The sequence below is a fragment of the Falco peregrinus genome, chromosome 6 (genome assembly GCF_023634155.1).
Source record: "Falco peregrinus isolate bFalPer1 chromosome 6, bFalPer1.pri, whole genome shotgun sequence".
Classification (NCBI taxonomy): Eukaryota; Metazoa; Chordata; class Aves; order Falconiformes; family Falconidae; genus Falco; species Falco peregrinus.
This window is the reverse complement of record NC_073726.1, coordinates 45,084,679-45,111,763: the sequence shown is the minus strand read 5'-3', so window position 1 is coordinate 45,111,763 and position 27,085 is coordinate 45,084,679. Positions and strand designations below refer to the sequence as shown.

The window sequence follows — 27,085 nt, the reverse complement described above, 5'->3', positions numbered from 1 at the left end:
ATTTTAATTTATCCTGAAAGTAATTATGGTTCTTCTGGTTAAGAGAATGTGCTAAGCAAAAGAATGAAGTCACTTCAATGTCTTAAATGGGAGTGACAGATTTGTGTAAAAGTGTGTAGGAAGATTTACATTCACATACATACAGTATATGCAGTTATCTTTAGATATTATCCAATGTTGAACAAATTGCAAAATACATATTGATATCAAATATAGTTTTTTTCTAATAGTAACTTTAATAATACTCTCAATACAACTATAGGCAGTAATACAAGTTATGTATGGACCTTGAAAGGAATATGGTCCTTGAACAGGTATTCCACAGTATCAGCTAAGCTCTACTTCACAATATATTTAATCAATCTGAAAAAAAAAACCCACCCATGAACAAAAGATCACATTCTGAAGTTACCTGAACTTACATATAGAGGTTAGCAGAAATCATTCATAGTTTCATTAAAAATTCACCAAAATTATATTTTCCGGAAAGAGTTGTGGAGAGCTGCCATGGAAAGATTGATAAAATAAGAATGCTGGTAGTACTAGAACAGATGAAACACATGCAGGGAAAAGAAAGCGGTACATGATATGAAGGGAATCATGTAGAAGACCCAAAACCAAAACCACACACAGATGATATGGGAAAAAAGGATAAAGTCATCTGTGGGAGAGAAATTACTGTTAGTTCATCGTTCTTAGTAGTGGGAGCAAAATGAGTTCTGCTTTGCAGGACAAGCAATATTAAATGCTTGAGGTAGCCACATGCCTCCTGACTCTGTAAGCAAAACTCTCAGGAACAGAGGGAAATTCCTGTGCTGCTAAGTGTTATTTGCATAGTGATCTGCAGCGGTCTTTATATAGTTTCTGAACGAAGGTAGGATGAGTTGAAAAAATTACAGAAAACCAATGTGGTGCTGGAAATGAGAATCATAAAAAGTGATGGCAAATGAATACAAAGAAATTCTACTGAAAGAGAAATTTGCATTGCTGGTTGGTACTGCTGCTACAGCTCTACTGTTCACAAGACCTAGAAAATAACTTTTGGTAGCTGTAGCGTTTTTAACTCAACTCACAGAATGCTTGCCAGCATCTGTGTAACAGGCCTTTGTGATGTGGATATATATATGTATTGGTAAAAGCATTAAGAGGAGGAAAACCTAGGCCCCAGATATACAGACTATCTTTAAAGCACAGAGTAGAATATGTAAGGAAAAGACAACCTAGGAAAGTTATCAACTCATATAGTTATTGTTCAAGATTAAATTAAATTAAAGCTTTGGGAAAAATCATTATTGAATGGCAAAATTCATGAAAAACTTCTTCAGAAAAAGATACATGAAAGAGAAGGGCACTAAGATAAAGGTTATATTTTATCATGTACATTGATCATATAGAACAGCAGCAGCTCTGTAGCTGTTTACTCATTAAAAATCTTCAGAGTGTTTTAAGGATACGTTGAAAATTCAGGAAAGAAAGGAAGAAACAAACAGAACAGAAAAATTAATTGCATTGAAAACAGCCTTGAACAGAAACTTGAGGAATTATCTGGGAAATTATGTGATATTAAGACAGTTAAAGACAATCATTCCTCCTTTTTGCAGTTTAAGTCTGGTATGTTTTGGTCAAATATATTTGGATTCAGAGGTATGATTACCGTTCTTTGCTGGGACAGTGATCTGTCAAGGATACCTTTGCTCATAGCAATGATCCTATAAATTCTGTGATTTTCATAAGCAATGATCTCTAATCTTTTTTCTCTTACACTTATTTCTAATCTTTTCTCTGCATACAAAATGGGGTGTTATCAAGTGAACTTCAGGCCTGAAATGAGGCTAATATCTCTAGTAGATGAGCTGGCTTGTTATTTGTCCTTTCAATCATTTTATCATTTTAGATAAATATGCACAAATCCAGCAATTTTCCTGAATAGTGTTTTGTTTTAAAAGTGATTAAATGCTATTTTGAAGATGCTGGTGAAGCAAGTAATGGCTAAATAAATACTTTGTTTAAAATGACATGCTTTGTGAGAAATTATCTAATTAATGAAACAGCTATAAACTTCTCAAATACTTTCCATATCAGATTTCTACTTATTCTTAGCATTGCTGAGTCATAGAAATATGCACTGGTGCATCACTTTGGTAGAAATGCTATAGCTGGGAAAAAAGAGATCCTGTTTGCAGTTTGACATCTTGCTTGCTTGAACTGCTTAGCTTATTTGTCACAAAAGTTGTGTCTTTCTCATATTTCTGTTCCGAATGAAGAAACCAGTAAATTACTCTTCACTTTTCCTGAAACTCCAAAATCTTTCATAGCAAAAGGTGAAAGCTACAGGGTTTAGATGCTAAAAAATTTGCCCAAGTATAGGCAGAGGAAATCTCTGCCTTCTTAGTGGCTGCTCCTAATCTCATCAAATTGGCATCTCTTGTTTAAATTTCTGTCATTCTGGCATGTCTTCTTTTGGGGCTTACCTACTCAATATATGTGATCTGGCAATGCTCCAGAAGCAGCATCCCAAGCATGGGGTCTCCTCCAGCAATTTCACAGTTCTGAACTTGGATCCATGTTTTAAAGTCAAGCCTCTCAGTAACTGACTGATCTGCAACTTTTAAGGAAAACGCATTTCAGCTCTGAGGCAGAAGTTGATAGCTGCACAGAACCAAGAATATTCCCATACCTTTTGATATACTCTCATGGATAGTCTGTTAACGTGGACTTAAAAAAAAAAAAAATAGTTGCTTCACATACAGTCTTCTAAAAACAGCTGATTTAAAAAACAGCTTGTGATCAAAGGAGGGTAGTATATGTAAAGGAGCAGTTGGAGTAGGAAGACACAGATGGCTGTATGTGTGTGCTGGAACAAAAGAAGGAGATTTCCTCGTGGCCAGAAGGTGTTTAGTGTCATGTGAAAGATTCCCTGCAGTGATACTAATAAAATTTACATGATATGTTACAATAAGCTTCATGTCTTGGGATCTGGGTGTCACTTGAAATTGAGTATCTTACTAATTTTTCATTCTGTGAATTTGGTGAAGATGCATGTAGGTGGAAAACTTCCATGTTGCGGAGGGTTGGCCCTGTCTGGATGCCAGGTGCCCACCAAAGCTGCTCTGTCCCTCCCATACTTAGCTGGGCAGGGGAGAAAAAATACAATGAAGGGCTCATGGGTTGAGGTAAGGGCAGGGAGAAATCATTTAGCAGGTACCATCACGGGCAAAACAGAGTCAACCTGGGGAAAAATGAACTTAATTTATTACTGTTCAAATCAGAGTAGGGTAATGAGAAATAAAACCAAATCATAAAACCACCTTCCTCCACCCCTCCCTTCTTCCTGGGCTTATTTTCACTCCCAAATTCTCTACCTCACCATCAGTGGTGCAGGGGGATGGGAAATGGGGGTTGTAGTCAGTTCATCACACATTATGTCTGCCCCTCCTCCTCCTCACGGGGCAGGACACCTCACACTTCCCCTGGTCCAGCATGAGGACCCTCCTGGGAGACAGTTGTCCAGGAAATTCTCCAACATGAGCTGAGTACTTCCCATGGGCTGCAGTTCTTCATATACTGCTCCAGCCTGGGGTCCCCCCCACGGGGCGCAGCCCTTCAGGCACAGACGGCTCCAGCCTGGGTCCCCCGCGGGGTCACCAGCCCGGCCAGCAAACCTGCCCCAGCCCGGGCTCCTCTCCCCACGGGGACACAGGCCCTGCCAGGACCCTGCCCCAGCACGGGCTGCCCACGGGGTCACAGCCCCCTTCGGGCACCCCCTGCTGCGGCGGGGGGTCCCCAGGGGCTGCAGGTGGGGATCTGCCCCACCGTTACCCTCCATGGGCTGAGGGGCACAGCCTGCCTCACCCGGGGCTTCCCCAGGGGCTGCCGGGGAACCTCTGCTCCGGGCCTGGAGCCCCCCCTGCCCCTCCGCCTGCACCGGCCTGGGGGGCTGCAGGGGTGCTCCGCTCACACAGCCTCACGCCTCTCTCTGGCTGCAGTTGCTGTCATGCAGTAACTTTTTGTCCTTCTTATATATGTTATCCCAGAGGTGCTACCACTGTTGCTGATGAGATCGGCTTTGGCCAGCGGTGGGTCCATTTTGGAGCCGACTGCCATGGGCTGTATCAGATTTAAGGGAAGTTTCTGGCAGCTTCTCACAGCAGCCATCCCTGTAGCCCACCCACTACCATAGCCTTGCTACACAAACCCAATACACATGTACAGCATTTTATGATGTTTGAAAGAAGTTGCTCTGAAGTATGATAGAGACAACCTATTTCACAAAAGAGTTTGTAGGGTTTTTTTATCTCCTGTGCAGAGGAAATTATCTACAGTGTCTCTTCCCTGATGACACCCAGAGGTGTGCAGATTACTGAGAATTCTGATATCTCAAGGTCAAATCTAACTGAAGGCAATCATTCCTCATCCAACTTAGCTGAGCCAAGTTGCTTGCTTTGGCACTGGTACCACATCCTAAAAAAAGCAGATTTTTCTTGCTTGTGGGCAGGTGGTTAGAATACCATATAGAGCTCATTTTTGACTGTCAGGATTGAAATTATTTTTCAGCCAAGGAGAGATATAACTACATCTGTTAACTATTAAATTGTGGAGAAAAAAATTTTGAAAAAGTTCAAAAAGTACCTCAGATGTAAAATAAAATAAAATAAAAACCCCAGAATTTCAGACCAATTTATTAAAAAAAAACTAAAAAGATAAATGTAATTCCATTACATTCTGATCAACAAAATTACTCAACTCTTGCAGACTGTTTTTAAGCCAGTGAGTGTTTAACTACAACTTGAGCAACAGTAGCATAGGTGGTTATTACTAACATGTCAAAGACTTCAGTAAAACCTGAAAGGTTTTTTTGCACACATCAGTATGGTTTTTAACAGATTCTTGAATGCTATGTATAAAAATCTGGGTATTTTAATGTCCTTGCCTGTGCTATTCTTAAATTGAACCTTTAAAATGGGAATGGTAAGAGGTGTTAAACAGTCTTTATTTTTCCTTCAAGTATAGTAGATTTCAGAAAGTGAAAGACTACTCTTTATTGGTAGAGGCTTTCTGAAATTTAAAAGATTTTTCAGTAATTATAACTGATGCTAGATATGAAATTAACAAATACTAAGTTATTACTTACACAAATTGTTCTTCTAAGAATTCATTCAGACATCTAAATTTAATTAAAAATTTCATGTGTGAGAGCTGACAGAGGTCAAGATTACAGGCAAAGTCAGAGAAATAAGTAATACTCAACTAAGAAAGGGAAATAGTTTTTTACATTACTTTCAAAATATACAGTACATTATTGACTGCATTCCCTTTGTAGCAAAGGCCTCTCACAAGGAATTGATGTACAATTCCTGAAGAGCTAATTGTGGTTTTGATATTTGGCTTGAGGGTTTTGCTGTTCAAGAGTGCTACAAGCATTCCAGCGTAACTTTTCACTTTATATTATATTAATTTTTCACCAAAGTATTGATCATTATACTTTTATTTATTTACATGGTCCTGAAACTAAAAAGGACATGGCAGTTGCCTGCAAAGCTATCCTTAAGAAAAAGGTTTGAGTCAAACTCCTCCTTCTCAGAAATTTTGTTGTACAATTTCTGTGAGTAATTTGGCCCTGTAGGATTGCATGGGTAAATAAAATAAAAAAAAAAAAAAAAAAAGAAGATGGGTGATAGTTTTAATTCAGCATGTGTAACTGAAATGGTTAGCTAGTGCAATGAACGAATGGCAGTTTGTATATTTAGAGCAAGAGCTGTATTGCCAACATAGCACACACATGTGATCTTCTCCTTGCAATTTAGGCCAGAGTGTAATGTGCTTAATTTCTACAAGATTCATGTAAGAGGGGAGCAGTGTTACTAACTGGCTAATTCTGATTATGAAACAATTTGTGCTGTCTTCATAGGAGAAGAAATTACAGGTTTGTGGGTTTTTGTTCTTAAAAAAAGTCAATATTTTCTTTGCAACAGTAATTAAAAATAATCTACTGTCATGAACTGAATATGGCTTCCTGAAGCCTGTAGCCTGGTTCGCTTGCATGAATTGTTTATTGATCTGATGTGAAGTAATTCAGCAATGAAATTATCTTGAAAATTAAAACAAATATTAAGTAATGGATGATCCAATTTACTGTAATGTGAGCTTATTGCTGCATTCATTGCTAATTCATGAAGTGAAAATCTCAAATAAAACTGTTTTCACATTTCACCTACATTCCACAGCATAGTTTTTGCAGGAGGATTGCTAAAGTGGATGCAAAGTCCCTAAATAACTGCCCTATGCAAATATTACACTTACATTTTGAGTGAAATAGTCTTAAGAAAATAGATTTTCTTGCCTCTCTCTAACACAGGTTAAGCGTTTCTATTTTCACAGAGTCTCTGCAAACCTCTGCAAGATGTACCCATGCAGACCAAATTCTTTCCATTTTTGTTTCCAAGTACTTATGGCAAAAGCTTTTTATTTTCCTTCCTATGAAGTGATTTCCTCATCATAATAAAAGAGGAGATTATTTAGGGGTAGGAGACTGTGCCCAGTCTGCAAAGGAGTTACTGACTGTCATTTGCCATATTATTTTCCTGATGTTTAAACGTGGCAGCAGAATTAACTTTCAAATACTTTCACCCTTCTGGATGAAATTCAGTCTTGTGCATGAAGCCTGTAAAGGTACAAAACTTTATCACAATCTACTCTTTCATATTCAGGAAGATGAATGGAAGAGAAAATTAAGTATTTTTTGTGTTATTGTTTGCCTTTATCGCTGATGGAAGATATTATTTAATAATTTTCAGCGTGTCTAATCAAACAGAAGAGAATTAATGGCCAACTTCTCTCAGCCTATGTCTTAGAACATGTTTGTAGTAAAATTTATTCTCATATGTACTTTATAAAAGAAATTATCAATGAAAAAAGCATTATGGAATCACCAAACAAAAATAATTGTATTGTCCAGAAAATACGCCATATTTATTAAGAAGAAACAACAAAAAGCCGTCCTAAAAAAAAAAAAGAGGAAGGAATTGCATAGTAATAAATTGCTCTTTTAGCGTAATTAAATTATTACAGAGGTAGTCTCTGTGTTTAAGAAATCATATATTTACCAATTTAGAACATTTTTGCATTTTGTTTTGAATGGTTTAAGAGCTCAATCTTGAATACTGTGTAGTATGAAACTATTTTAAAGAAAGATGAAAATCAGAGTCTTTTTTCTGCAAATAAGCTAATATTTTTTCAACCTTCCAGAAAAAGTACAGGTAGAACTTCCATTAGAATATAGTTTTGGCATGCTCATCCTTTCAGCTGCCAGAGAAAGCCATTTTAAAAAGCATGGGTCAGATTTTGTGACTTGCAAAGTAAATTATTATTATTTTTATTTGAGTAATAAAGTAAAATAAAGTTAATAAAATGTAGTTTTGAAGATTCCTTATTCATGTAATGTTTCATGGTCTCCAGTTTATTAATTAGCTTGTCCTTATAACATCCTCACCTTCCCCCCAAGCAAAATAAACCTCACCAAAACCAGTTTCTCATTTAAACTTCTGAACATCCCTGATCAGTGCTGTTGCACGATTCAGCTGAATCTCCTGGTGAAGTTGATTTTCTCTCTTCAGTTGATTTTCTTTAGTGTTAGAGTGTGTTCCTTCTGCTTCCTGCTTTGGGGGCATATCTTCCACAGTGAAAAGTGATGAGCAGCTAGAGGCAAGAAACTAGATCAAAAGTCTGTTTCTGTCTATGGACAGACTTGGTTATCCAAAACAAAATAAGAAGTATCACCATCCGTAGTCCCATCTGTAAATGCTTCATCATGGTAATAATTCGGTGCATGATAAAATCACTTCTCAGCATGAATAACTGCAGAATAACAGATCCCATCCGAAAGAAAGCAAAAGTGTGTGGTAGGAGGCAGATGGGTATTGTGAAAATGACAGCTACTTGGGAACTAAATACAGGAATTGCATACTCTGCACCTCAGCTTTAGGATTCATCTGCTGTTTGTAATCTTTGTAATATCAGGATGTGCTGAGACAATTCTTCAAGTATGAATTTCCATGGAAAATGGCTTGAATTATCAGTGTAGTTTTTTTTCTCAGCACTTTGCCTTCTCTTAAAGGTTTCCTTTAAGTTTATCCTGTTTAGCTTGCTACAGCTGAATAAATCCTACCCCAGGACATAAGCGTTGCAGGAATCACAGCTCCAAATCTGAGGCCAGTTCAGATATGCCAGACTATTTATGATGAGTACCTACCTCAGAAGAAAAGCATTATCAATACAAAATATTTATGCAACTGCAACATGTGTCCACTGGCATTTACCTGAGATAAAATCTGATGGTTTAAAGAACTGTTAGAGATGGAAATAAGAATCCCTTAATTCTATTTAACTGAAAAGTCTCTTGTTGCCTGTTGTGATTTGATTTTTGCCAAAACAACATAGTAAACAGGCCCTGATAGTGCAATTAGCTCACACAGAATTGTTATGTATTTTGACTTCAGTAGCACCCTTGAAGTCTAAAGGACTTCAGCACAGGTTTTATTAAGGAAGTGTGGGATGGTATACAAGGTCATTTTTGAAAAATATAAATATGTGAATTTTCCTAACAAAACATTGTAAATATTTTTTTTAAAACTAATTAGCTATTTTTGCAATTCTTTTAGAACCATTGGATACAAAAAGAAGTATGTGAAAGTTCCACATGGGCATATCTGGGTGGAAGGTGATCACCATGGACACAGCTTTGACAGCAATGCTTTTGGCCCGGTAAGTGAATTCTCTGAATATCATTTACGCTTTCCAACTGAAAAGCAGTGCATGTCTCCTGGGTCATATGTGCAACCCGTCAAGTACAAATTGATTGTGATTGTATCTTTATTATTTTTTTGAGAATTATTAGACTTTATAAAATATCTTGGTCAGTGGAGACTGAATTTGCGCCTAACTATTATAAAAAAAATAAAGGCTCCTTTTAATTCCCCCACATGGAAGGAGAAGTGATAGATTTTAAATCTGGAGAGATGTACTGGAGGAGTAGCCAGAGGGCAAGCCAGCTCCCTATGGCTGACAGATGCTCCCTGAGGACCTGTTGCCAGCTGATGTAATTTGGAATGGTTCCCTCCCAGTAGCTCAGTCTTGCTTTAATGCCAATGCTGGGATAAAGAATTAGGAAACCGTAACTGTGCTTAGTAAGTGTTAACTCTTAAATTGGTCTGTGGATGATGGAAAAGACATTTCAAAACTTTCCCAGAAAGAGATAGTTAAGGGTTTTTTTTTGTATAGGGTCATTTTCATATTGAATAAAGACAAAATGTCACCTGAAAAATCTGTTTCTTGACTGGTAAAAGTGTGCATCTGTTACAGTAAATGCTTTTTCTGCACTACAATTTTGGTCTGGTTTTGGTTTTGTTACACTTTGTGTAGATTCCTGTTCTTGTTTTAACTTAATCTAGCATGCAGGGTATAGTTGCATAAGCTGTGCATCCTGCTGTGGAAGTACAAATCCTTTTTGCTCTATTCCATATCCAGGATTTTGACATAGGTTTTTAAGACTTATCTACTTATATTATAAAAGTAGAAGACCTATCTTCTAATATTATTAAAAAACCACTGGTTGTCACAGGGAAGGCTGGATTTTTTGACCCTTATGCATTTCATACTGATTTCATACAGAAGTCACCCTATTGAATTAATGACAATGACCTTACGAGTTTGTCTAGCTTCTGGAAGTTTAGACCATTTATTAACTTGAAATAATTTGTTCTCAGGAAAAAATGCAAAAAAGGCCTGCTTTCTGGTTTGGGGAATGTGATGCCTTTGCCCCTCTTTTGGTTTGTCTCACTTGTTTTGTGCTTCTGTTTCTTGCTATTTTTCATTACTGCTTTCCTTCTACTATCCTCTAAGATTTCTAACATCTAGTTTTAGAGGTTCTTTCCTGCAGGATTGAATTCAGTCTATCCTGTGCAGTTGTCTCTTTCATTCCTTTAGTAGGCTTTTCCTTTTCTGTCTCACTCTCTGTTCCCAAGGTAAATCTTAGTCATAAAGCCACTAATCTTCTTTTCACTCTCAAATATATTGCCAATGTAGACTCAGAGAATGAGGAAACTTCAGCAGCTGGGCATTGGTTTCTGCTGATTTGCAGCAGCTCACACAGAAATTAATACAAGGTAAAATCCCCAAGGAGGCACCATGCAGCTTTCATGCAAGATAACGTGTTGGGGTAAATTTGAATACCTTCAGATTTTCACTCAATTCAGTGATGCCTGTAAATATTAGAAAATCACCTTCACTAGGCTTTGACCTCACATTAGTCGTCATCTGCTAGCTAACACTGGATAGCATGTCACTTTTCTTATAGCAGCGGCACCTTTCAAGAGCTAGTGAGACAGTTTTTAACAGTGAATTCCTTAGCTTTCTGCAGGGAAAATGACCTTTGTATTGTGTTGATGAATACATTATGGGCAAGTCAGCTGTAAATAGGTGTTTCCCTCTGAAATTAAATCAAAAAAGCAATTGTTGAATGCAGGCAAAAGGGGGCAGAAGAGATCACAGGGCTGGAAACTAGCTTGAGAATAATAAAATACAGAAAATTTTAATCTGTAGGAGAAAATAAAAAGTATATTTATGAGAACACACTTGACTCCAGGTTCTTTTGCATTCTAAACACGTTAGATTTTAGGGTACTGGGACATTTTCAACCCCTCTGTCTGCTGTACTCTGGAGATCACTTGCACAAGTGAATTAAAATATTAAAATTACTCTCTTCAAGCCATTCAGAAAGTATGTTCTTGTGAACTTAAACACTTCTTCTCTCATAAGACTGCAACAGTAATAAGGAACAGACTGCACAATGGTAAAACATTTTTCTCAGTTTGTTAGAATATAGGTCACTTAAAAGATTAGGTTAAATATTATGTGTGTCACAATTCTGACTTGCAAAAGCAGATATACTTTCTTGGATCAAAAGATTCAGTAAAACCTGTGTATTTTTATAGTAGATTATGTTGTAGGCTACCATTTTCAATTTTAATGCAATCCTATAATAGAAAGGCATATATAGTGTGGACAGTCAGATACAGTAATGTTTTGTAGATGAGCTTAATGAGTTACATGGGGCATAAAAGGAAATTATGGAAAAACAGATTGAGAACAGATGTTAGAATCTGTTTTTTCTCTTGGAGAATAATAATATGTGTAATGGCCTAATGGGTTAGCTTGATAAAGCAAAAACCCTAATACCAATCAAGTTCTAAATTAGATGCACCTTTGGAGAAATATGAATTTCTAAAATATAAACCCTTGGCAGATTATCTTTAGTTAATAAAAATATTAAATAATAAATTATATTATCTCTTGTTACTCCATGTTTTTCATAGGTCTAAAATTCGTTAATAAGGCATAGAGAGACATTTTCCTGGAGTGTGTAAATAAAATAAGAGTGTTTTAACAAAGTTTTTTTAAGGGGTCAGTATTTTCTTTCTGCTCAGTCAGTCTTTGAATAAAGTTGGTACCTTAGCTGATACTACAAAAATAACAGGACATTTGTGGTTCGTGCTGAATTAGAAATGCTGTTAAGTCTTTCTGTGATTAAAACTTAGATATCAATTACTTTTCCAGAATTTTGGACTCAAATAGTGCACGGTTATTGTACATTGTCCTTAAAAAACAATGGTTTGTGTAATACGGAATGGCAAATGTTATACTATTGCTGTGCTACTGCTGTCTTTCAGGTTTGCAAATATGTCGTGTCAGCCATTCATAATGCTGAAAATAGGTGTTTTGAATAGAAGCCAATAAATATTCAGAGAACTTGCATCTTTTTACTATTATTTAAGGGGATAAAAATTACATATTGCTGGAAATTTATTTTAATTACCTCAACTAGAATAGATATGTCTACTCAACTGTCTTACTGTTTTAAAATTCTTACAGAATGAAGTCAGGATTTTATGATATTAGTTTAGCATTCTTTAGTTAGCATACTTCAGGAATATAAGAATTAATAGCTTATACAGTTATGATACCACTTTTTAAAGTTTCTCTTTTATTTTCGGTTCTGGTAATTTTCCTGTTTTGTGGGGCCTTTTTTTTATGAGGTTGTAGTTTGACAATATAGGAAATATAACATTGCTGTTCCTGGCAATATTTCTGCTTTCTTAGATCAGAAATGAGGAGATGTATTATATAGAATTGATCAAGTATTAAACTCCTCTGCTGTTTCAAATTTCTTAAAGATTTTAAAGTGTTAACTTTATGCCAGATCAGTTCTTGTCATTGCTTGCACAGCCAGGATAATACCTGCATAAAAACAAAATGACAATTTATATTTGGGATCCAACTGGCTAAATCAAGGGAAACATCATTATAAACTGTACTTGTCCAGGTTAAATGTGTGGAGTTGTATCCAGCAGTGAAGAAATGTTTATACAACCAACATGTAAGGGTACCTGTTTCTCAGATAACTGATATATATATATATCTTCCTGGATGTACACACATGAAGTGAATAACACTCTATGAATTAAAAAATAATCAGTTTTGTCTTATGGGGATTTCTTTGGTAAATATAATACTCTTATTACTACATTTCTATGTTTCCACATGCCTCCAAGCTGAGGATGCGAAAAAGCATTATAAAATTAGGGCTTGAAGTCAATGGCAGTCTTTCAGCTGTCATGTAAAGGACCTGAACAAAAGCTCATTAAAGTCAATGAGAGTTTTTTATTGGCTTTAATGGTTTTGGTTAAGGCTCTTTATGAGTTAAGCTTCACAATCCAGTGTAAGAGCAAAAACGCTATTGTCCTTCTTATCTTCCTGGAAAACTGGAGACACCGGTAGGCTGAGTATCTTGTCATAAAATACTTTTTTGGCTCAGCCGTGTCCTATCCTAGTCCTTTTACTAAAAATACATCTATCTTGTAATATGTTTACTCTCAAAACTAAATGAACCTGAGCCTGGCTTTTTGTTTAACAGGAGTTTTACATTCATAAGATTCAAATGGGTAAATTGCTTTTGGTCAGAATTACTGTAGAAGCTGGTTTTATGATTGTCCATATAAGCAATTCTGTACTGTAAATTCATGCAATAAACTATCTGAAAAACATTCCTATCTGTTTAACTATTTCTTCTTTCAGTAGCACAAACCTGTAGACTGTAGAAAACTCTATAGAACAACATGCAAAAGAAGTGAATATGCTGAGTGTGTTAGTTATTTTAATTTGCTTTAAAAGGCTATCATCATCTTTTTCAGATAATAAGACAGAAATGGTTTAACTGTTAACACTCAATGGGCAAATTCAATTAATAATAATAGTACTACTAATAATAGTAATATTAACAGTAATAGTAGTAATAACAATAACAGTAACAATAACAATAATATTGGAATGTGGCTTATAATAATTATTTTCTTAAACCTATCCAGTATTTCTCTCTGTAACTACTGTTAGTGAATGCAAGTAGGCAAACCCAGAAAATGTGAAAAAAATCATTAGACAGTAAGGTAAACTGAAATAAGACACTTATAGTGAAGTGCAGTGCACTATAAAGGAGAACTTTGAACCAAGAGGTCTGCAGCCTGTGGGAATAGCCCTGCTTCATATGATCTGTCTTCTTCTAAGAGAGGTTCAGAGGACAGTCGAAGGAAGAAGCAGATATCTTTCTGCAGTTCTGGATTACTTACATAATAGCAAACAAAGAATGCTACATGTCCTAAAAGTGCACATCGTATCGGTGATGATCTTGCCATCTGCTGAAGCTTTCTTTTATGAACTATAAACTAGCGCAAGAGCCACATATGCCCCTGAAATGGAGCAGCCTCTAAGACAAAAGGTGGGAAGGGTTTAACAGCTCACAGTAGTGTGCTGAACAGCACCATGTTAAAATTGCACAGTAAGGTATGCAGGCAGGGCACGCTCTTCCCACAGAGAATTCTAGCAGGTCTCAAAATACCTGGTGACCCTGTTTGTGTCCCCATACTCCAACCAGCCATTTGGAGAGGCTTAAGACAAATAGTCTCATTAGCAGGGTCCCAAACTTTATTTTTCTTAGTTTAGACCAAAGTCAAGAGGAGACAGTCAAGCATTGCAAAACAAATGTGTGATTTAGGCAAGGAAACACCTTTCTGTGCTTTACACTTAAAAAGTTAATGCACGTGAGGATAACAGTAATGGCAAAGTGGTCAGTGAAGGCTGGAAATGACCTACTGAGGACTTGTCTGCATCAATTTGCTAGCTCTGTTGCAGCTTCTTCTGCTTTCTTTTTGCTACCACTGTGACCAGTACTTGCACCTTCACCTTGTTGTAATAAATGTCTCCTTGGAGGGTAGCATGACTCTTATGGGATGGGTGACATTTCTGCTTTTTCTCTTGGGTATTAAAGAAGAAATTAATTTGTGTTTAAACAGGATGTGTAATGCAAATATTCAATCAATGACATTCCATAATATTTATCCCTGGCCACTGGCAAAAATGAAATAGGTAAAATTGTTCACAATCAGAAAAAAGACTTTGCATATGGACCATGAAGTTACCAGTAGTAAATAGCATGCATGCACAGCTTGAACTTGTAAAAGTCTATGATGAATAAAATGGATAGGACATTATGTGTTATGACTGATGATAAATAAACCTCAAAGGGTAAATATGCTTGTCCCTTTTGAGAGAATATTATATGTGAGATGCAAATTGGGATGGTGGCTTGTCTATTGAGAATGACAGTTCACTCCAGGAGCTGCTGAAGGGGAGCCTTGATAATAAGATTGTGTGGCCCTAACTGTCCATTAAATTCTCATTACTAACTAAATTTGCAGTATAGGGAATAAAAAGTCCTCAATGGTTGTCCTAATTCTCTTGGAAAGTAAAATATTTAGCCTGACTGTGGTCTAAAACAATGCATAAAAATTAAGCTTTCAAACAGCCTGGCTATCATCATGTGACTAAAAGCCTGCAATTAAGCCTACTCTATTTCTTAGAGTATTTATTATATACATTATATATATTAAAATATACAATGCTTTTTATATACCATAGAATTTGCAGTAATATTAATATATTAATACAATACATTGTTATATTTTTTATTAGAGTATTATGTATTTCTTATATTCTTAGCAATAGAATGTTAATGAGAACTTGTAAAGCAGCAGCAAGTTTGTTATTTTGTCTTAGTTATGTCAAAACAAGTATTTTATGCATTCTAGATAATTTTCTCTGGTACCGTACTTGGAAGTGTTACTGTTATTTAGCATTAATAAAACTTCAGTCATCCTGATTATGGAACAGGATTTATGTAATAAACTCAAGCACAGTGAGTTATTAATAAAATTATTTGGTGAATATTTCTGATTGCAAGTACCTTTAAAGGATTTTCCAAGCACATTGAAAAGTATGGTAGGCTGAGCAGCCCACATCTGTTTTTGACATCACTTAATTGAAATAAACGAGGAAAAAAAATGCTGAAACAATATTAGATTGATTTAATGAGATATTAGAAGACATCAGAGAGCTGTCAAATTCGTGCTATCGTTTGTAGTTAAATACATAAAAATATACTAATTTGCTGAACCCTGTATACTTCTTCATCAGTTTTCTTACAATTCTATTTTGCTCAAGTTAAAGCTTGAAATACCCTTATGTTTGATAACCACTCTGCAGAATTTATAGCATTATATTCTTTATATAGGATCTCATAAATTACCTTTTTCAAATGAAATTAGGTACAAAGGAATCTTTACTGACTTCTCTATGGTTTAACTGTATAGGGAATTTTGATTCATACTGGCATTCATTTTAAGGTTTGCCAGGACAGAATTTAAAAATCCATTGAATTTTTTTGTTTCTTTCTATTTTTACTTCCTTGCACAGGGTACATTGTCAAAGCTCAGTCACTGATTACTAAAAAATGTTCTAAATTTTAGTTTGCAGAACTATAGGAAATTATTATATACCTGGTTGCATTTTTTGATAAAGGCTTTGGTGTAGTAAGTACTCATCTCATTAAATCTCCCAATCCTAAGGTAAGACCATTTTACTGTAGTACCTTGTTGACCTGATTGCACATCGTGTTTGGAGGTTAGAAGTATATATTTATACGGCAGTGAATGTGCAAACCAATGCATATTTATTTATAAGTGTATGTTTATTTATTTTAGGAGAAAAACATTATTTAAATATATGGGTAGTATTAATAGAAATATCAATATTTCTCTAAATCATTTCAGGGATGCGATTTTTTCCATCTACTTGTTGCATGTGTGGTCAGGAGTACTGTGCTTTGGGGATTCCCTGCACAACAGCTGCAGTGATACAGGGAAAGGACACCTGTGAAAGGCCCCCACGGTAGAGCTGGAGCACATGTTGCAGAGGAGAGGCTTCGAGAACAGAGCTTGTTCAGCCTGGAGCAGAGAAGCCTGTGAGCTCATGGTTGTCCTCAGCTAAAGTACAATGTACAATGAAGGGAGGGACAGGTGCATCCTGGAGATGCAGAGTAGTAGGACTAGAGACAGCAGGCACAAGTCACAACAGGGGAAATAGATACTAAGATAATTTTGAATTTTGTTTACATTATGGGGAAAGTCATGCACTGATTACCCAAAAAGGGCACGGCCCTGTGCAACTTGAGTTGGCCCTGCTCCAAGTAGGAGGTTGGAATTGGTGCCTCCAGATGTCCCTTCCTACCTATATGATTCTGTGCATCTAGGAAAGCAATTTCTATTTTGTCAGAAAACTGTTCTGTTTAGGACATAGAACAGTAAACTTTTGTAAGTTTGCTGTCCTAAATGTTAACATTGATGGAACCACATTTATCAAGAGTGGAAAAATGGTAATTTTATCTATTATAGTACTACTTTTCTGTTGTTGCACTCTGTCAGAGGATTATAAAGTGTATCAAATTTAATTTCAGATTGGACAAGTGGTTTGCAAACCTTTATCTGTATTCCCTCTGTTCTAGAAGAAAGAGTTTGGAAAGTATACTAGGTAGCATGACTTTTCCTAACTTGGCCATGTTTAAAGTTCAGCCTGGGCAGAGAAGAAAGGTTTTCCTGGTTTTCCTCAAATACTATATTAACATATATTAACAGCACACGCTTTTTTTTTTTTTTTTTTAACAACACTCCAAATTCTATAGGTCTGTTATGGAACAAATAGAAATATTTAATTAGAGCTAAATCAGTAGGATCTTGACCTTGCAAACATCTATGTATATATAGCTTTATGTCTACAGGTACTTCTTAATAAAGTCAAGGGGAAGCACTGTTCACACTGCTCCTTTTTGTTTACATTGTTTCTTTTCTCTTTCCCTTATTTTAAAAGTCATAATGAAGAACCCCAGTTTAAACTGAATCATTTAACTTATTTTAGTTGGTTGACAGGACAGCTATTTCAGTGATATCTTAAATTTTTAAATAGTCAAAACTTTTTTTTTGAATAATTGTATTCCTGATTATCAAAGCCATAAAAAATTTTCTGAATTGTATGTTTTTTTATAAAAATAACAGAAAATGGGCAGATTTCTTTATTTTTTTTAAACAATTCAAACAATAGAAGTACAGAAATGATTTTCTTATTAACATAATCATGGTGTTTCCAGAGGATTTTTCACATTGACAGCAGAATTTAAAAGTTATTTGTTCTCCCTTTCACTGCAGGAAAGACAAGTAAGAACAATTCTTGAGAAGTAAATCCCATAGAATGTTACATTTGCTGAGACAAAAAATGCCAACTAACAGAAGAGTAAATATGTTTACAAAACAAATTGTAAAATATATTTGTTTTCCCTTGATTGTTATTTGAGACAACGTCATTTAATTAAAGTTGGGTGTAGTTATTTCAATTTACTTGCTCTGAGGATTTGAGCACTGTGGATTAACTTTTACTGGGGTTTGAAATTTTATGTAGGTTTCAATTAAGAGCTACTGCAACTCAATGTCAGATCCAAGAACCAGTAAAATTGTTTTCATTCTCTTGTAAACCTTGAGATTTGGAAAAGATTTGTATGTGATATGAAAACTGGTATTAGTAGAAGCATGAGATAGCAATAACTCTGTGGTACTTTCTGTGTAGTTAGTTAATATATATTGCTTCCTTTTATATTTATGTACCATTTACATAACTACAATATATGTCCTTATGTAATTATTGAAAATATGTTTAACTGCATTTGATGCAGAACAGAAATCTCCTATTAGGTGCCTAACAGCTCTCTGGTCATGAGGGCCAGTCCAGTGTAAATCTTTGAGCACCACTGATACACAACAGTGCTTGCAAGCTGCAAGACCTGTAACTCAATATCACATTTTCTAATTACAGAGTAGCTTTTTTTAGCTCCAGTGCATCTATCCCAACATGATTTTAATGAACGCTGTTCTGAAATATGTATATATTAAAGCTTATACCAATGCTGTCTCTTCTTCCTTGCAATATATTTTCTTGAAGGTGAGAGACCGGATTACAGGTTTTAGGAGATGTTAACTTGTAAACCTAATATTTGTGAGTCATCATTTGCTGAAATGAGGGTGGAAAGAAACCAAGGTAGCAGTTAACACAATGTGATAGTAAGATCTGATATTTCTTTCCTACCAAAGATAGAAATCTGAAGATGAGGAATAATTTGCACTTTATAAGCATGGATCTTTGATCAAGAGTGGATCAATAATCAGAAAGAAAGAGGAAGAAAGAAAGAAAGAAAAATTTACTCTTCTACAAAATAACTCTTCTACTTCTAGTGGAAGTCATACAATTTAAATCTGTATACCATCAGTCAAAGAAATAAGAAAAAAAAAGTATTTTATGATTGTAAAATGAGTTACCAGGTATGTTCTTAACGAGTCACTCCATTGTGCTTCTTAGGAGCATAGTAAATGGTCCCTGCAATCACTGGCTCACAGCTTTTGTATTAATGTATGTTAAGTGGTATTTTCGCAATATTACACATTGTTAGAACTTATTAAAATCTTCAGTCAATATGACCAGAATTATTGTTTGTAGAATGTAGCTTTGACTTGGTGCACAATCAAGAAAGGATAATGAAGAGCTACAAGCCTTCCCAATTTTACTTTTGGATCACCTTAGTAGGACTCAGTTTTTTTGTGATTAAGCCAGTCAGAAATTTTAAAGCCAAAACCTCAGCTTCCTCCCACTAAAAATGCACAAAAGAAATAACAAAGTCTGAAAATACTAACTTGCTAGCAATTTAGTATTTTTAATTCTGTATTATGCCTAATCATATTCACATGTTTTCCCATTACAAATAAAAATTCAGGTGTAATGTGCAACTTTTGAAGAAACAGGATTTATATAATTTAGATGCCAAAATAACAGACCCTTGTACTATCCATAACAGATGTGGAACTCATATCCAGCATTGAATTTTGGCCACATACACACTGTATCTAATGAAAGTCAGTGGAAGCCTAAGACCAGAACAAGGTGTAATACACTGAAAAAGGAGAGGGATCAGATGAAGTAACTGCCTACAAAATTCTCCATGACTGCTCCTTGGCAGGTTATGGCTCCACCAATTGTAATAGCTGCCTTCACATTTCAAAGTTTGGCAGGAAGAAAGAGCACCAGAGGATGTTTTTACAATTTTAGTGATTAGATAGAGATATTCCATAATCTTTTTTTTTTTTTTTTTAGACTAATAATTGTGTCAAAACCATGGGCCACTAATTCGAATTTGTTCTTCAAAATGTTGCTAGTGTAGGTTTCCAAATATAGTATAAACCAGAAATACCTGCATTACTGTTCCAGAGTGAACAGTACCAAAGTGGACACGCACTTTGGAGTGAAGGTACGCATGCTCCCCCAAAGGTTCCTGATACATATTGTTTTCTGTTAAGTCCTGTAATACAGGATTTGAGAAACTGCTTCATATGCACACGAGATCTATACTCAAATATGCTGTTAGGTCTTATAAATTTTCAGTTATTTATTGTTGCAGAGTAATTTTACTTATATCAATGAATGCATAAGGGCACAACTCAAAACATTCCCAGTTAACATTAGATCTGTTTATATTTAGTGAATGGAGTCATGTAGACAGTAAGTCTACTCTTCCTAGTTATTGATAGCTATTAAAGTGTTTGTAATATCAGAGTGGATTTTTGTTCACATCAATTTTCATAGTATCCATTGTATTTTCAGTTAAGGTCAGGAATTGAGTAGTATTACATGCAATTAACTGTTAAATGGCAAATACTTATATTGAACAGGGCAAAAAGTGCTAATGAAGAATACAGTTTTCATGCTTACGTTTAATGATGCAAGTTAGGAAGAAATGTCTTTTATTTACTTTGGATCCCATTCAGAACTGTCATACATCTTTCTATATGCATCTACTGCTAGCTACTCTGAAAGAGAGTTTTCCTGTAAATATTTCATAAGTATTTTTCTGATGTAACAGTATCTCAATTTCAAGTAGCAGCATTGGTAAATATGTTTGTTTAAAATCTACATTAATTCTTTTGTTATACTGCTGAGTGATAGGAATTACTGGTATTGCTGAAGTCAGCAGCACTGTTAGCCCCATTAAGCTGTACGCATACCAGGTATGTTTGTATGATGGAAACTCCTTGTGCAAGAAACAGATGTTAACATGTAAGTTAGAAACAAAAGTTCTGCAATCCTCTAACCCAAAGCAAGTCTAACTTTAAAGTGAAGCAATTTTTTGTGTTCTTAAACAATACATATCTTGTTTGACAGGTACAAAGTCACCTTCCCCATCATGCTGAGCACAGTCCAAGCCTATTAGCCTCATGAGGAATGGCAGTCAGCCCTTGCACAGACTGGGCCCTAGCAGCTTCATGGCTGTGATGTTTGAAATCTATGCTCTTAGAGCTAGGATTCATGTCCCTGTAATCTCTTTAATAGTCCAGCAAGATTTCCAAACTCTGTTACCCTACTGCATTAATTTAAAGCCCCATCTTTAACATTCTGTCATGCATATATGTATTTCTGGTATTAGTGTGTGTTTATGACACTTTTATGTCAATCATGAAGAACTTGATATATCAATATATAGCCTTCAAAAACTTGGTGAGCTAAATGCTCTTGAATGGGCTCTCCAGGCTACAGTTATTCTTTTTAGCACATGATAGTCAGCAGACTTAACTGTGTTTAAGGAGTTTAGGGATGGACTGATTCAAATGTTTGAAAAACACTGTCTTCAAAGCAAAGTGTTATTCACATACTCAGTGGGTCTCTAGGAATAAGACAGAAAAGTTTGTACCATAAAGCTTTATCTCTTTCCTTATCTAATAATCAGTCTTGAAATTAAAATTTGTTCAAAAGTAAACTGCACGTTGGCTGAAGCAGGCTGTAGTGCATCAGTATGCGTTCAGGCTACCTTTTTCTTTCAGAGGTGTCTGCCAGTATATTCCTATGTAACCTTCTTAGTATTTTTAACTCTGTGCAGGCCTTATGGCATCTAAAGTTGGGGTTTTTTTTGTGCAAAAATTAACACCTGGAAAATGTTCCTTTAATAAAACAGGTCTCTTTAGTAAGTATTTGTTTTTATGTTCGCTCTCCTGGATTGTTCCCCTTATGTTTATTGAAGTGTCATTCTGTTTTCTTCTGTAAAGCCAAAGAAATCACCCAGGATGGTACTGAATGGATAAACTGAAGTTCTCACATACCTATAAATACAGAAGTAATTATAGTGCCTTTCCTGGTTGACCAAAGGAGGGGTTTATTCATCTTGATAGGAAGGGATTGCTGTGGCTAGGAAAACTAGGCATTAATTTTAAGAAAGATTCTAACATTCTTAATGCCAAATCAAAAAATGTTTTTAAAATAAATTCATCAAGTAGAATAAGGTATGGTTCACATAATAGCAGAAGTAAGCCTTGCGTTTCTGTTGTAGCATTCATCTCGTTTGAACTGTACCTTTAATAAAGAAAATAATAAAGATATTGTTTTAATAATTTTATTAGCATTTACATGCAGTGTGGCTTGTATGGAAAGTCTTATTTCACATCTGTGTTTTAGTCTGTAGTGTTAGAAAATGCAGCAGCCTGAAGTAAGTCATACACTAAAAAAGAAGGAAAATATAATAGGGTATCTATCTTCCCTGGTTTGCTTTCAGAGTTCTCTCCTGACACATTTTGCACAAATTAATTTGACAGTTTCAAAAGCTAAAAAGGTATTTGGATTACTTCAGCAATAAACTAGCAACAGAATCACGTCATTTCAATTTATCACTTGTTGTCTTTAATAGTGTGAAATCTTAGGTCTTCATCACATTGCAATAGATTGCTTAGAAATAGAAAAAAGCTGCAGACTTCACGGGGGGCGGGGTGGGGGTGGGGTGGGGTGGTAATGTATTGACTGCCAGCTGAGCCTTCACGTTCTCCCTGACTTGCAGATTTTTTAGTGAATCTCACACTACCTGAACTAGAACAACACGGTAACCTTAGCTTTGCCCTTGTTGCTGTCTCAAGTTATTAGGGTTTTATCCATCAAAAAGAACTACGGCCCAAACAGCACACTGGGCCTTTGAAATTGTAACCTTAGAGAGAAATCCTGCGAAACCAAAGTTAACCTCTACAGCTAGCTCTTATCCTACTAGCATAAATCTGTGTTTCTTAAGAGGATCGCCTCTTGGTGCTATGAAGAAAAAGAAATCTAACATATTCCTAGGGTTACACAGGAAAAGAGCACATCCACTTACCTTATTAAATGAGGTTTTGCACAAAGATTTTGAAAAAAGGAAAAAAAACACCACCAAAAAAAATGTTATAAAATAATTGGAATTTTTAATCTTTTCCTGTGGTTAGTTCTACAGAGACAAAAAAAGCTGAGATAGGCTAGACAGATGATACGTTACAAAGTAATTGTTAAACAAATAGAAAATGATCCTTGAGTAATGTAACCTCCAAGTAGGTCCAGTTATGCAGTCTCTTGTTTATAAGCTCAGTAAGAAAGAAGTACAATCTTTTCTAGTTTTGCATATCTTAATTTTTGCCTTTTTTGTCAAAATATGTGATAGCAGAGCAGACATTATTTTACCATAATGCAACATTTGAGGGGGGATGATTGATCTGTTGAAAATCTGAGTTGACTTTATCATACATAATTAAAGAACTAGTACGCTTACCATTTAAAACTACCAGTGAACAAGTTGTTCCAACTCAATGACAAATAATCTGAATAAAATAAACTTAGTAAACATCAACATTATAAATCTTTATGTAATTCAAATTATACTGCTTTTTCAACAGGACTTAATAATATGCTGCCTTCTGTAGCACGTGATGGTTTCATTATTGATCATATGATCTTTTGCTCTTGATAGTGTCTTGCTGCAGAAACAAACACTAATGATGCACAGCTAACAAGATACAGTAACTTTAGGTGAAACAAAGCATCGATACATTTGATAAAACTGGGGTTTGATTATTCTTCAGACACTTTTTTTGTCAAAACAGGTGCTTTTTCTGAAAAGAAAACTATGTAATCTAAGGAGAAATGGTTCTGTCTACCAGTAGAAACAGTAGCAGACACCAGTGATTTCTGGAAAAGATTGTTATCTTGGGAATAAAAAAATTAAGTTTATTCTTCTGCCAGAATTCCACTTTAAAGCTTCTCTTCCTAGCTCTAGTCAAAGTCCCAACTGGCATTTAAATGCATGTATTTTAAAATGAGTTTCATAAGGGGACTAAAACTATCAAAATTTCACATGAAAAAAGAATACACGGATGCTGCTTATAGGTTTTGAAATAAAAAAATAAATTATGTCTTTAAAATAGAATGGTGCCATCATTCTGGAGACTAGTTTAAACTTCTCATTGTTACATAGTATTAATGACAGGTAGCTATAGATTTCATATCTGCAACCAAAGAAAAACTCAAGATTTGTTTTCCATTAAATTTGGAAGTTGACAAAAGATACATCTTTTTCACAGTATTGACATCAAGTTGAAATTTCATTAAAACTGCAAATTGAACTCCAACATTAAGTGGACTTTCAGTGACAGCATACTAATGACATTGAAGAAACTTTTAGACAATTTTGCATTGCCTTTTTCTATCCTATATAGATATATTCCACTTTTTAAAGTAACTTGCCTCCATTGAGGTCTGGGACATTTTATTACCTAATTACATAAAATAAAACAGCTTTATTACCTAAGTCAGGGAAAAAAAAAGAAATCCTTTTCTAAGCTAGAATGGGTTGATCTTGTGTCTGGTTTGAACGGTATATTAAAGTAGTAAAAACCTGGGAAAAGTCTCTGTGGGACTAACTTGGGGTTTTGCCAGAGAATTCAGTGAAGTCGGGCCTTCATCCCCCAGCAGGTTTTTCCTGGTGACACTGTGCTGCTGGCTTATAGCACCACAGACTGTCCCCAGCAAGGGATGGCACACGGCTCACCCATGGCACACAGCTCATGCCTTTGTCCAGCCCCTGCCATGCTCCATCTGTCTAGGGCTGGCAGAGACTTCAGACGGAGAGCATCTCCTTGTCAGACAGTCATGCACCACCAGAAGAATCTTGTTCTTTGCTTGATATCTAAATGTTTCCTCTCTTATTCTGATGTTGATTTGTGACACACAAATGCTAAATACATAGATGAAGAACTAATCTTCCTGTTTATGTAGTGAAGAACCTATCCTTCAAACGGCCATAGTCAGAGACATAGCACTTCCCAGTGAGGAATATCTCCCAGTACTTAGGGCTAATTCTAAAACTCCCATTGATTGCACCTGTTTTTACAGTAAGAAAAAGGATTACAGACCACAAGTGGAATTCATTCCCTAGCATCCTTTCAGTTGTGCACATCAGAAATGCTTGTAGTTTGTGAACTCTTCATTGTAATTCACAGCCTCTGTGCATTGGAAGCTAAAAATGAAAACAGCTGGCAAATTGCAAATACGTTTGTGGTTGTTTTAGTTTATTATAGGTACAATGTCAAGCATGAAACAGTAAACCAAAAGTCCCTTAGGGTTCTGGGTAATTAAGCAGAAATACACGTAGTGTGGCATTGCTAATCCAGTTATATAAAGGGAAAAAATATTTACTAATACTAACCACTTATATTAAGCTACCTGAATAAAACTCACAGAGAGCCACTTAGGATTTTTTAAATTAAGTAATAATTTTTTTTAGAAATTATTATTTTCAGAAGTTTATTTGTCATTATTTAAAAACAAATCCATTACAAGTTTTTGCAGTTTGATTACGGCTTTTTTGTTACATTTTCACTCCTAATTCATTCCTATCTGTATACGCTCTTCCACTCAGTCACAGACTGAGGTAAGGATTACAGAATTGTTTGGTATTAAGTACAAAAGTATCTTTCAGGCCATGTGCAATCTCATCTAGTTTGATGTCTTACTCATCGTAATGTTCTTCTTTTTTGTAATAAGCTGTATGAATGCTTATGGCTGCTTTCTTCCTGAGCATCTGAGCAGCCCTGGATTCATTTGAAAGGGTTCACTCTCTTGATGGGTCTCCTGAAAGGCATTTCATCTGTCACACCCAGCAGCCTTTGTTAGTTCACAGCAGACACTATAGATTTCTGTTTACATGGATGAAATAGAAAAGACTGCTTTTCTATAATACCTTCTGTATTTCAAGGTATATCAAAGCACTTTCAAAAACATCCCGACTGAGTTCCGTGCTACTGCAGTGTGTGAGCCGGCAGCTGCAGCAGCCCTTCAGAACTGCATATTTAGTAACAGCACAAAGACAGACATTTCATCTCGTGTAACGATAGAAGGTATGTTGAAAGGATTGTGAAAATGTGTGCAAGGGATTTCACTGTGGGAAAACAAGTAAACAGACAAAACCATAAAAAAATGTGTGAGAAGCATAGCATGTTTTAAAACGTTTTCCTCATGTATAAAAGATTATATGATTGCAAGATGTTTCATGCTGAAGAATTTTCTTGTCTAAATAACCTCTTCTCTCTCAACTTAGTTCATATGAAACTTTCAAGATCACCAAAAATTTAAAACTGACATCATGTTGTGGTCTTAGCCATCTCTGCAGAGAAGACAAGGAAGTAAAGCACTGCAGATACTGAATTATTTTTCATTACTGAATGTGGCTGTTTCTGTGTGCTCTGAAAAGTATAAACTCCATATAGACTTGGCATTGCAAATGTTCATTCTCTACCTTTTTGTGGAGCCGACATTTAGCAGCTGTCAGATTAGCACCTTTCCTCTGCATTAATCATACATTTAATATATGGCTATCTATATATTAATGATTTTACTTTTGGTTGTTCTGACAAATTTGTCATATTCCTAGTCTTTGCTTTCAAGTGCAGGCTAATAGACTGTCCCAAGGCAAGCACTGTGGTCAGAGGTGCATCTGAAATGTATATGTAATATTTTTGTAGTAGTGATAGAAATCTTGATAAACTAAAATTTTTTAAGAATGCTTATCAAAAAGCTCAAAACTGTAATTTCAAAAAAAATGTTGTGCAAAAAAAAATAATTATAAATTACAGAGAGGTAAGATAAGGTGCGGATTTAAATCTGTATTTGTAAGAAGGCACTTAATAAGAGGTCTAACTTTCAATAGTGATACCTGATTCTTTCCATTGATAAATATTCTATAGAAAATCAGGACATTTATTGAAGTCCAGTGAACACTGAACCTAAGAACCGTCTTAAATCTTGCATTTATAAAAAACCCTAACCCATTTTTTACTTTTTCCCCTGTGTTTCTGTCTCCCTTCACTTTTTTCTCCCTCCCTTTTTTTCCAGGAAAAATGAAAATAAATTTCCTTACAATGAATTTCATTTATTTATTGCCTTCTTATTCTCTAACTGAGGTCAATCTCAGTTTTTTTGTCAAATCTTATGAACTGCATTAGCTAACTTTTTTATTGGTAAACAGCCTTCTGGATCCATCAGCCATTTTTTTTTTTCTTCCTTTTTTTTCTTTTCTTTCTTTTCAGTGCCTTGAATTGCTGAAATGGAAGCACAGCCAGTTTTCAGTCATATGTCTTGAACCACAGGAAGAAAGGCAACTCAGTTGTCTAGCTGTTCCCTGAGGAACACTTCTCATTCTTCCTAATGGAAGAAGCAGCTCTCAGACCTTGAGATTAGGAATCTCATTTGGGCTATTAGAGGTTCAGAGGTC

General features: G+C 35.5%; 1 protein-coding gene across 1 annotated transcript in view; it reads left to right on the top strand.

The window, feature by feature from the left end:
• Positions 1–27,085, top strand: part of IMMP2L (inner mitochondrial membrane peptidase subunit 2) — a 478,383-nt gene that overhangs the window by 366,921 nt on the left and 84,377 nt on the right. The window contains exon 5 of the mRNA XM_055808309.1: positions 8,658–8,760. Coding sequence (XP_055664284.1) covers positions 8,658–8,760 — 103 coding nt within the window. The remainder of the gene's footprint in view (positions 1–8,657; positions 8,761–27,085) is intronic.